Source organism: Phasianus colchicus, chromosome 18 (genome assembly GCF_987193195.1).
Source record: "Phasianus colchicus chromosome 18, bPhaCol1.hap1.1, whole genome shotgun sequence".
NCBI lineage: Eukaryota > Metazoa > Chordata > Aves > Galliformes > Phasianidae > Phasianus > Phasianus colchicus.
The window spans coordinates 1680905-1693714 of NC_143453.1; the positions used below are offsets into that span (position 1 = coordinate 1680905).

Here is a 12810-nt window from a genome sequence, read left to right on the forward strand (position 1 = left end):
CGGTAAAAGCTGCTAGGACTTCAACATATATCTCATTTGCTTTGTAAGGAAAATAGATTTCGTTGGTGAAGGATCCAGGCCTGCTATCACTGCCATGTGGGTTGGAGCAGCTTTCTGCTGGTGTGCACTGGTTAAATGAAGCCAGCTGGAACGAGCATCGCTGCCTGCTGGTGTAGATGATGTGTAGCTGACAAATACCTCACAGAAGCAGGTATTTCTGAAACGAAATGTCTGCTGAACCTGTATGTGTGCACAGAACCTGGGAAGTGCAGGTGGAAGAGGTGGTGGAGGTGCCGTAAGAGCTGCAAAATGAGATGTCTGGTGTGGAGCAGGTGGTAACAGCGGGGCTGTGCGCCCCCACATCTGTGCTGGAGCCTAGCAGTGATAACCCTGGATGTAATAAGCCAGCCTATGTGATGCAAGCAAAGGTAGCGTGTGAGTTCAAGCAGGTGTTTCCCCAGATTCTTGGTTGCAGGACAGTGAGAGAGAAACTCCCATTCAAAGTCTACATAGTGAGTTGTGGCTATAATAGATAGTGCCATTCATTTCTGAAACAACCAATTCTTTGAACAACCAATTCTTAAAGAAGAAAAAAGGCTAATACTTATACAGACATGAGAATATATTTTGTATGCTTATGAAAGCGACACGATGTGCTCTTACAGCTTGGTTAGCCCCCTGGTTGACCAGTACCCACCCACAAACACAGCAAGAGCCCTGAGCCCCAGCCAAGGAGGTACAATGAAGGGCACTGCTCTGCCTTCAAAGCTGCCCTGCCATGGCAGTGGATGTCTTCTTGCTCCATGGTTTTGAAGAGCTTTGCAGGCTTTGTTAAAATAGCACTGAGGTTTATATATCCTCTGGAAAACTCAATGGGGATCGCTGCTTTGATACCTGGTAGATGAGCACTAAAATGGGGTCTGCCCACATAAACATTTGTTACTGTGTTAAGGTTCAGTTTCAAAACAGGGAAGTGGAAGCAGCATCGTTTTATAAATACAGCTTTGTTGCTAAAGACCAAAGATTTCCTGTTTGGGCTGTTTCCATTTCCACTATAAATAAAGAGACAGAACATAAACCAAATGTTTACTTCCATGGCTTCTGATGCTTTCTACCCGTGCTTAAGCTGTTGTCAGGTGGCCATGAAATTTGCTAAGAATAGAAACGGTGACTGGGAAAAAAAAAATTAATTTCAGCCTTATGTTTAGAAAGCTTTCTTTCATTGGTATCACAGAGTCCATACCCACAGTAACATAACCATTGTCACTGCCTTTTATTCAGTTCTTCCCCACAGTCCCCATGGAACAGCACAGTGGACTGGTAGTTCTTTGTTGTCCTACTTTTTTTTTGTTAAAGCCAATGAATTGGTCACAAAGCAGTCTCCATGTTTAAAGACACTGCTGCACAGCAGCCCCTCACCTACTCACAGCACTGCATGGAAGGTGGAAGCGGAGAGATTCCGTAAGAATCCACGTGAGTTCACTCAATGTAACTTTTTAACAGTGAACTGACAGCAAAGTGAACTAAAAGGCACAAACTTCCAGAAGTTTTTCTGAAAGTTATAAATCTAAGGAACTGTTTTGTGTAGGACTTTAAATTTAGAAATTAGGTGCATCAACAATTGAAGTAGACTGGAAACCAGAACTGTTTATGAAATCCCAGTTGGTCACTACAACAGCCATGAAACTGAGTGGTAATTCATCGACAGTCACAGAACTGTGAGCACGGCATCAATTTTCCCCATGGAAAATGAATTTCTGAAGTGTATTTCACAAGAAGGAGCCACAAGACCAGTTTTAAAAGCATTTTAAAAGCATTCTGGTCCTGCAGAAGTGGTCTCACCTGATTTGATGATGGCTACCCAGCAGCAGCACAGCCCGGCTCTGGGCAGCGGTGCAGCCAGAACTGGTGGAGGTATGGGGTGGGTGGTCGACTGCTTTTGTTACTTCTTAAAAGCAAAACAATGGTCATGGATTTTAGAACATACTTAAGAAGGTCACAGATCTGTAATTTAAGGTATAGACAATTATGGATTATCTGAAGATTCCACTGAAGTTTTTCCAGACCTGCTCCTACAGAAGATGACGCAAAACAGACCTCTCATTTTATATAAAGGCTTCTCGAGGCTTAGCACCACAGAAGGGCTTGGGTTCCAGTTGCAAGCTGGTCAGGTTTTGCACTTCTGAACCTGCTAAATACAGAATGTCTAGGACTGGAAGGGACCTCCTGAAGGCTGTCCTGGGACTAACAAGTCCTGGGTATAACAAGACCAGGCTGCCACATTCAGTGCAGACTTCAGCACCTCCAGGATGGAGATTCTTCTGCTTCTGTGCACAGCCCGAAGTTGGCAGATCTGATCTGGTTTTGTATTTTCTCATCTGGGGCTGCCTGCTCATCACTTATCTCAGTTGCAATCCTATGACAGGGGGAGGAGGTTACATGAGCTTGAGCTGCCACTGCATTCTCCTATTTTGTCTGTAATTCCACCTGCTGCTCCTGTGACACCAGGTTACCCAAAGCATCCCACCCCAGCTGGCCGGACTTACAGCTCATCATCCCAACACTGACATCAGTGGTACCAGTTTTCTTCTACAACAGGCAAGCTCTATTTGGTATGATATCAGTCTAAAAGCACTGTTGCACTGTGAACCTTTACACATTAACACGAGTCTCAATGCAGTGAAAAGGAAACTGACTGCATGAAGCCATGGCTGGACGTTCATGCAGCCAACCCAGGAGCACAGACCAAATGCTTGAAAGTAAACCAACACTAAGAGTCTTTGAATATACTTCAGTTCCATCTGTATCACACGGAACCCAAACCTGGTAAAGCAAATCCCTCTGCACTAGCAATGCTTTAACTTAGGAGCTACAGAAAATACTTAGAAGAATGAAACTCCACCAGTAGTTTCAGTAATTCAATAATTTATTCATCTAAAAAAGTGTGTAAAAGTATATAGCTCTCATCCACAAGGTATATATGAATGACATTTAAAATGGAGGTCTTTATTATTATTGTTTCTTTTTATCAAAGTCTTTTTTTTTTTTTAGTGTATTGTACCAGCGATATACTGTAGATTTAAAATGAACTTCACTTTTTTTTTTTTGTTTTCTTTCAAATTGTCGGCTATATATAAAAGAAGCTCACTGCAAAATGCTCAGAGGAAAAACAAAAAAAAAACCCAAACAAACAAACAAAAAAAAAACAAAAAAAAGAAATTCAGAACTCCCCAGAAATGTACAGCTTTTACATTTAAAAAAGGTTCTGAAATATACATACAAGCATGCTGGACATTCCCCGCCCCCCTCCCTCTCCCTTTAGCTCAAACAACTGTAATAATAATTCTGATTTAGGCATGAATTTCCAAAGTTAGAAATAAAAAGAAAAATAAAATAACTTTCTTCACTCTGTAGGAAAGCCAGGGCTTGTACATTTCAGATTAATTCAGTAAAAAACTCACAAGTAAAATAATGCATATTTAAGGGAAATATTATACAGAACTTTTCACACTGAAGTACATAAGATTTTTCTTTAAAATCTATTGCCATTCATTTATTTTGCACAAAAACGTATAAATATGTCACCAGCTTCTCTTAACTTAAAAAAATTAAATAAAAGACACCAGATGAAAACTACTCCTCGCTGCCCTTTTGGATTTTCCATGTCTGCACAGAACCAGGTTTCTGGGGAAGAAATGCCCCTGGATAAAAACGGCCCATTTAAAAAGAACAAACTCAACCATAATCCAAAGTCCCGATGAATCCTGGGAACAAATAACCCCCAAATGGTAAAAGATTACAAATGTCTACTTTACATTTTTCCTCCCCAAGTTAAATTTTTTTTTTTTTATACAAGTTTACAATCTTCATCTTTTTATGCTCTTCAAAAGGCCTTGAGAATTTTCTCTTCTGATTAAGAAAAAATAGTACTGCAATATTTTAAAGTCAATTTTACACTGTACACACATTAGATACAAATGGTTTGATATCAGATTTTTTTTTTTTTAAACCTATACATTGCAAAGAGGATGCCCACACGGGAGGTTCGGTGCAGAGAACGACATCATCCATTTACAGGTTACTTCTCTGACTTCTCCCTTCCATGACACAAGCGATACTTATATCATTTGCTTTAAATGTTTACATTATCTCAAGAAAAATACTTTTTAAAATCATAGAATTTCATTTTTCTTTTCTTTTTTTTTTTTTTTAAATTATTATTATTATTATTTTTTTTCCCCACCAGAACATGAAAGTCTTTTGGAAGAACTTTTACAACGTGTTGGTTTTTCCCCTGCTGACAGATAGCTATGGGTCACAGCGCCTGATCAAAGTGCCGACCCCTCGCACACAGCAGCCCGTGCCTGCTGCACACTGCAACAGCAAACATCAGAAAACGGAGCTTAAATATAAACCCCTCGGAGCCTGGAATGAAGGAGTCATAAAAATACTTCAATTAGCCATTGACCTTTCGAATGGCGATCATTTTACTCAACAAAGTAACTTTTCCACCGCAGCGGTAGAACTTCAAGTACTAATTTAATGATATAATTTTCTTTTTAAAATTATTTCTTTGAAATAATATTCCTATAGTCAGAAAAAATACACCAGATTTGTAACTGATTTCGTGTAAACAAAAAGCACGTTTTTGGATATGTACATGGACGAGTCTGCCCAGAATTACAGGGCGACTTGGGTTTCAGTAAATAGCTTTCTAGCATCACTAAATTTATTGGAAATATATTTCAATCATAGCTCTACAATAGATTAATTTACCACTTTCCATTCGCCCTTTAAAGGGCTTTAAAGTATTTTTCCTCCCTACCTCTCAGTTACTCTTCTTCTGTTAGGTAGTGTTATCCTTCATTAAATGCTGGCCTTTCCTTGTTTTAACCAGGCTAAATGCAGGTGAGAATTCCTTAAAACACAAGTGTATCCTTATCAGGACATGCTCCCCTTCCCACGTGGGACTTTGATTGTTATTAGCTTTTTGATTTCTAGGTCAGAAGAGCGAGAGGTATGTAGATAAATAACCCTACGGTGGAACGGAGCTGGGTTTTTAAGATATCCTACTGTTCCTGGTCCTTTATAATTTAATCCCTCCCCTCCCCAAAGCTAAAAATAAAATAAATATCTCCAGACCATTCATATCTACATGGACAGGTAACAAATGCATGCATTCATCCCAATCCACTCTGACAGGAACTCCAGGTAGACTGAAAATTGCAATATTTATACGAGACTACGACGCTGTGCATTTTTTTTCCTGCCAAGTCCCAGTTAAAGATGACCAAAGAACAAAGAACTTCTGACAGCCCAAAGTGGTCACTACACGATGGTTTCACTCGTGGGGCTGAAACTGCCTAGGGTTGTTCAGCAGAGTTTCTAATCCAAAAAGATATTGTAGTCTTCCTTAAAAAAAATAAAAATAAAACAATCTTAAAAAAAATAATCAGACTGACCAGTAGTTACTGGGCTGCCAAACTAACGCCGACTTGAGGTTACTCTGTGTTCACTGTTCTCGGGTGTTCCCAGAATTGGACTGAAGCTGCCAGAGATGTTAATGGGTGTTTTACTTTTCAACACTGCAGAATTCACATGTGCTTTTGGAGGAACAGAAGCACAGCACAGGACTGGTCTGAAGAGAAGCAAAACTGTGATCTTTGCAGACTGTGGCACGTTTCTCAGGTTGAGGGGAGAATAAGCCAGAAGAACAAGTGCTTTTCTATCTATTAAAGTATATTCATGATGGCATTGTACAATTGAGTGAGCACCACAAAGTGGACAGGAAGGCAGGAGCTGCGATCCTGAGTGGCAGGGTTACACGTAAGCCAGGACAGTGCATTATACTGCTCCAAAACGAACCTGTGGAAGAGAAATGCAGGGAAAATGAAACTGGAATTTTACTTCTCATTTTTTTCTGGAAGATTTGACTTAAACCTATCTCTGTTTTTCCTGGTGATGCACTGTGGAAGGGACTGTATCAATGCTCGTGGTGCAATAGGAAACTGAGCACAAAATGCGTGCAGGTAGGGTGGGGGGTAAGTTTTGTTCTTAATTCATTTGCACTTGACCCACAGTTTGATTCTAGGCCATTTCCCATTAAACAGCAGAGATTACAGAATCTTCAGAGAAATTTACATTGGACTGAACCTCTGGAAGTTTATTCTACTGCCGTATTAAAAACCCTGATTCTTGGACATCTCTGAGGATGGAGGCTCCACAGACAGTTCCAGTGTTTGATCACAATTTAGAAAAAAAAAACCTATTTTTCCTTATATCTGACTAGAATTTCCTATGTTCGAACTTGTGTTTGTTGCATCTCATTCTTTCCTTGTGCATCTCCAAAAGCATCACCTTTTTATTTAAGAGGATGCAAATTCAGATCTAGAATACTACATAATGCCACCAACTTGTAGGTTGTTTTTCATGTTTCCTACTGATATTCTCTGCTTGGTAGCAATGTACACATTTGTCCACTGGTGTGTTTGACCTTATATTCTGTCTCATAAAAGTTTATTTTCAGTGGTGAAAATAAATGAAATGAAATAAATGAAAAGTTTATTTTCAACAGGTGACATAGAGGCAAATAGTCCTCTACTTATCTTCTGCACTAGGATAGATACACAGTGCTGTATTGATTCAGGAAGTGTCTCCTTTATACTCCACCTCCTAAGATAGTGAGTATCATGAGAGTACCTCTACTTCCTTTGATAATTCAGTTTGATTTGGTAAGTAAAAATAATTATTTACACAGGCCAGCTTAGATTGCCAGCTAAACCAAATCTTTGGGAAGCAAACCAAGGTGCCCACTCTGTAAGGCAGAAATTATTCCTCTTCACTGCTTTGCAGAGTAGGATAGAAGAGTAAGTGATCCTCAAAGCCCTGTTCTTTTGTTGTGGTCTTGGGATCTGTGGTATATATTGCTTTGTTTATTAAAAAATACACATGTAGGGCATAACAGAGGTGTAAACTATTGATAAGCCCCAAAAAAGGTCCCTCTGAAATTTCATTTGAGTCCCCATAAGCCAAGGAATGAAATGCAAAAGCTAGAAGGCGTTACCTCAAGACATCTGATGTAGTTTTAGAGTCAAGGGGGTGAGGAACTCGCTGAGAATTTCTGGCAGGTAGTAGTTCGTCTGTCTGCGCTATGGAGATGTGATGATGTAACGAGGCCTGTGAAAGTAAAAACAAAAATGAAACAACAACAAAAAAACAATTCAACTCTTCACATAGCAAATATATATTCACAGTGAACAAATATATCCTGAATTGTCTCAGGACAGCTGGCAGTTCTCTGCAGAATCCTCCAGGACCAAGTGTGCTCTGAAGTTCCATAACGGTTACACTTCTGAATAAAATGACTATTTCTTCTGATTGGAATTAAGGATCTTTAAAAAGCAGGCTGAATTCCACTCTTAATTTCAGTCAGGGAAGGAGTGATGAAGGAAAACACCTGGAGTACGTCAGTGTTTCTTTTTGCATTTCAACAATACAGCATTCTAATTCTTCAAACTCTCCCATTTAGGAGACCCACCCCAGAGTTCTGGACCCATCACGGACTGAGATGCCCAACCAAACACAGCACAGCCTTCCTCTTGCTCTCTGCTGCCATGCTTTCTGAATAGCTCTTGTCTTTCGTTCTGGGGTGAGGTTTGTGCATTAGTTTACACAGGAGCAGAAAAGGGATTTCATATTGATCATGTGCCAGGGGTAGAGGCAGCCATGTAAGCCTTTCAAGTGGGTAGCTCAATAGGCCACACGGCCTGCTGGGGCAAAACCTCGAGTTTGTGCTCCTCCAGTTATGGCACGCACCTCAGAGGTGGAATGCTTCAGCTCAAAAAGACTTAATCCAAATCAGACAGAGATGACTTAAATCTGTATGTCTCACATGCTGTGCAGGTTTCTTAACTGCAGCGCCATGCAGCACAAAGGAGACAGCACCAGCTGCTCTCTGAGCTGTTACAAGTTACTGCACGAATTCAGCCCCTTGCTTTTATTAAAAATTGTCCAAACCAAAACAGTACGTTAAATTAAACATTTGATTCAGCTTGGATCTGAGAAAGCAACTGCGTTGGGTTAAGGGGGAAGGGTGGTGGCTCCTTCTCTCCCGTACAAAAATCTAGCACAGGCTTACAGAAGGAATTCATGGAGTTGCCTAGAGCTCTGCTGTGTTTTTAGAGCTGGAACCAAAACACAGTTTTTGTATTATTACTCATTCACAAAGAAAGGTAGTTTTAAGAGTAGGATAAAACTTCATATCTAGCTCCAAAAATACGGTGGCTTATTTTTCGTGTTAGTTTGAGATCTCTATTCCACAGGTTTGGAGCAAAGCTCATAATTCTGGGAAGTCACCATGAAAACGTGGGGAATTTGGTAGGTGATCTCAAGTACTGCAGCACTTTGCTAGTGGATGCTATACTGAACGTAAAGCCCACCATACAGACTGCAACAATTGTTCTCAAATTATCAGTCCATGGCTTTTAGGCATGAGAACTGAGAAATATTGAACCCCTTTATTCTGATAACTGCCTGACAGACACGTATGAGAGAATTTAGCTAAGAGACTTCAAGAAATGCTTTGTATTTGTTAATTAAGCTGAGAATGGATAAAGAAAATGGTACTATCTTAATTAGTTTATATTTTGCTTGCTTGAGTATCCACATGACTTTATTCAAGGTAGATTTTTCACCTTTTTTCCAAGCTCACTAGCTGACAACCCAGTAAGAAACTGCATATCACTCTACTGGGATGAATGAATCTGTAGTAGTTGAACCAGTTCAGCTCCTGCAAGCAATACACCAGTACCTCTTGCAAGAAATAGCAATCTTCTGAATTGGCAAATACTACATACACTCTGACACCACAGACAACACCATGCAAGTTCTACATCTACGGGAACAGGACCAGACAATAGATGCTCTGTCAGGAGGTGCTACTCTCTAACTTTTTAATCTCTGCATTATGACTGGATCATGGCAGAACAGGAGGTATGCCTCTCCTGTCTTGGGCTGACTGAAATTTAGGAAATTAAAATTGGGAAAGACTGGATACAGCTTTGATGATTCTGTATTTAGCAGATGCCAAACTGTTCAATTTTCAGGTAATAGAAAGTAAATGCTAATAGCCAGCTGTCTTCAGTGAATTTACATCTGTATTTCTTAGTTATTTCCAGTATTGTCAGTAGAGGTAAACACAGCTGTCATTTTCAAAGGAAATGTATAGGATCTAAATACAATTTTTTCTCCCACCAAGAAAGAACAGCAAGACAGACCTTCAGGAAGAGAGGACACTGGTTTTGTGCCTGAGGACAGGATGACCAGAACCACTGTGGAAGATTCTCAGCTTTGGCAGTTGACACGAAGTATCCAAGAGCAAGAGGCTGCTGCTTCAGTTCTTCTGGGGCTTCTCTGGAAAGGAGACGTTCCCCCTGGCTCTGAAATAAGAATTAAAGGCACATTTGTCGCTTCATGTCATTACATCTCCCTCAAATAACTTTCATCTTGCTTACTAATCATCAAGTTCTGTCTTGGTATTAAGGAGCTATGCTCCAGTTATTTGTGGATCCTTGTGCTTTCCTTTCTCCCTTGCACCTGGGCTCTCCAGGCTGTGTTGCAGGATCACCCAACAGCAAGTTGTGCTGAGCTTTGGGGAGCTGCTACAGAGCAACTCAGAGGTACTGGACAGAAGAAACTGTTTTATATCTGTACTTACCAAGTAGAGATGAAGCGTAGGAAAAAAACAGCTGTCCTGCTTTCCTACTTGTATCATTTATTTATATACTATATTTTGTAGTATTAGTTACTCCTATTCTTGCATAGAGACAAAAACAGTTACTAAGACACAGGAGCTAAGCAATTTTAAAAGGCTTTAATACCAATTTCATCAAACTTCAGGTTGCTGCCTGTCAGGATATACATCTGTGATTGTATTTCTGCAGTCTAAAACCAAGACGGATGAACCTTCCATACCTGAGGCTGCTGAATACAAACACTTGAGTGTGAACTTATTTACCTCTATAGAGAAAGAGATAAAGCCTTATGTATCACGAACTCCATTACCAAACCTACAAGGGGCTCCTTGGGCATCAGAAAATACACAATAAAGTACATTCCTAAAATCAACCTTTATTATTTTGCTTTCGTTTTTTTGTTTCATAGAGAGGGAGAAAAAAAAAGCCTGTTATTTATTTTAGCTAGAAACGTATCTCAGAAGAACTGAGGTGGCAGTCCATTTAATCCATATACATCTTTTAAGTCAACAGGTAAAGAAGATTTCACTGAACAGAAACTGGCTTAATCACAAAGCCTCCAACGCAGCCCTTCAAGCAGGTCCTTCTCCACCAGTAGTATCTTGCTCAGTAATCAGAGGAAGTTAAACAGTCCATAAAGCCTAGAGAAGGTTGCAGCTCACCTGGCTGTGGGCGGTTGGAAAGCATAACAGCAGACCTTGAAACTGGCTGCTGAGCAGTCAGGGCTTACACTGTTAAAGTGCAGCAATCAATTACGGGTTACATGGACGAAGGCTCGACCTTCCCTGCCCCACGAGGTAATGATCACACACTGTTGCTTTTTTAAAACCAAAAATTACACGTCAATTACTAGGCACTCATTAATGGTTAAACCGAATTACTCTGACAGCTTCATCTAGAAATGGCTCGTCCAAGTTTCTAAGCCCTTTGGTCATTAACCTTTCAGTGCTTTTCTTAAGGCACTTAAGGACGGAGTTCCACTGAGAATAAGGTTTTTAAATGCATTTTTCTCTATGTGGCAGAGAATAGAGATTACTGAACAAGCTAAATAATGCGATGAGCACTGAGTTGTGATTTATGCTTGGAGGGTTTGGTACCAGAGTTCAAAACTTTTAATTTGCCCACATACCAGGTTGGAGTAACCAGAGGAGAGAAATGAGTTAGCCTTTGAAAATGGAATTAACAAAAAGCAAGGTGGTTGTATACTGTGATCACAAAATACAGTATTAGCATTTTTGTGGCTGATGCAAAAGTGATCTTTCACTCACAGTCCTCTATTAAGCTGACCACTGAAGCACTTTGGCAGGGATTACAAGGAAAATACAGGGAGGACTTTCTCCTTCCAGGCAGTGAAACTGACATGTTGTAATCTTGAAAATCAGTCATCTTCAGGGAGTGAGGATTCTTAATTTAAATTTAGAAAAATGACCTTTTTTTTTTTTAAACATAAAGCATCATTAGGAACATCATCATTCACTGTCAAATACGTTAGCTGCATGTACACCTTTTTTGTAATTCCTTCCATACCAGATGTATGATTTATCTTGATGAAACTGTTCTGAGCCACCAGTGAGTCACAGATACAGATCCAGTTGCTTAAATTACTGCAGATCACTAAAAGTGAACTTTTAAATGCATGAAGTTTATCCAGTTTTTCCAGAAAAGCCTATTTCTTTATTAAAATATTGTGTTATTTATAAGAGAAGTAACATGCTGCTGTGAATGCACTGCTTCTGGAGTAAAACTTCTCTGCAGGAAATGATGAAGCACCTTATATTTCTCCATATTTTTAATGGAAAACTGAAGAAGAACTAAGTCTCTTACACAGCTAAATGGCACGAGTAAGAATTCCATCAAACTAAGGCTGATTCAAAAAGTACCTTGATTTACCAAAAACGATTTGCATTTTAAGTAACCACTGACGTTGGAACCAACTTTATAAAAGCCACTTCAAACAAAAGTAACTTACAAACACTATGTGCTCTGGGCTAATTTTTACTAAGAAAACAACATTTGCATAAACATGCAGCACCTGTGAAGTTTAAACTGATAGGGTTTTATTAATAGGACTATTATCTCCCTTCTCCCTCCCCTAGAATTTCATGCGATCAGAGCTGTCGTGTCACCTCTATGCCACAGACTTGTCACTTTGTGGCAGGGATATCCCATTTATCCAGAGAAAAATGGATGAATAGAAATTAACTGTATACAAGGGGATTAAATACAGCTCTGCCACAAGAAAGCAAAGCCTCCTTTCTCTCAGTCATCTTGTATGTAACAATTAACTTTAAAGTTGGAGATGTAAATGGTTTTGACAGAGGCATCTTTTACAATAGTATTTAGCCAGTCTCTCCAATTTTAACATTAATTTTGACTGAACAATGCTTGAAAATTAACAGTGGGAAAAAGATTTTGTTGGAGGGTTTGGGTCTTTCTGTTTTATTTTAAGTAGCTCAGAAGTGCCCCAGCCTTACCCTACTGTGTTGGTAGTGAGATCCCACTCCAATACCAGATGGGGATCCAGGGGAAGGAACTGGGGAAGAATTTGGTGAAGAGTGAAGGTTCCCTGTTATTAAAATTCTGATGTCATTGTCCATGTCATCTGGGAACGGGAGGTCAAACATATCATCTGGAAAGGAAAGAAAGAAAAAATCAATTTCAATCTGCTGTGTCCATTTCTATCACAATACTGTTGTAATTTATGGTCATTCTTTTTTTTTTTTTTTTTTATTGGCTCTTGAGACAGATGAAAGCAGTGATAAACATTTTACTATTTTACTGTTGAATCCTTCCTCATACCTCTGATTGCAACCACGCAGACTTGGAAGCAGAAGCTGGCTGACATCTATTAAAATCACATATTTTACCAACAGTCAGAGTGAACAAAGCTCCCGTTATGCCAATCTAACAACAATCCAAACTGAGCTTTGTAACAGACAAAATGACACCTCTCTGCAGTTGCTCACAGAAATCCATTTAAAAGTATAGTTGAAATAGGCTAAACAAACCTACATTTGTTACCCACAGCAGGTGCTGCTCTCCACACCTGTGCTACACA

At 39.6% G+C, this 12810-nt stretch overlaps 1 protein-coding gene across 5 annotated transcripts in view; it reads right to left on the reverse strand.

Annotated features, from left to right (window-relative positions):
• Window positions 1-2908: 2908 nt before the first annotated feature.
• The window catches only part of MED13L (mediator complex subunit 13L), a 178362-nt gene continuing 168460 nt past the window's right edge, over window positions 2909-12810 (reverse strand). For all 5 annotated transcript variants that reach the window (XM_031592083.2, XM_090152604.1, XM_090152605.1 and 2 more), the window contains 4 exons: window positions 12227-12381; window positions 9276-9437; window positions 7064-7176; window positions 2909-5865 (listed from right to left, as the gene is read on the reverse strand). In XM_031592083.2, coding sequence (XP_031447943.2) covers window positions 5733-5865; window positions 7064-7176; window positions 9276-9437; window positions 12227-12381 — 563 coding nt within the window. In that variant the 3' untranslated portion in view covers window positions 2909-5732. The remainder of the gene's footprint in view (window positions 5866-7063; window positions 7177-9275; window positions 9438-12226; window positions 12382-12810) is intronic.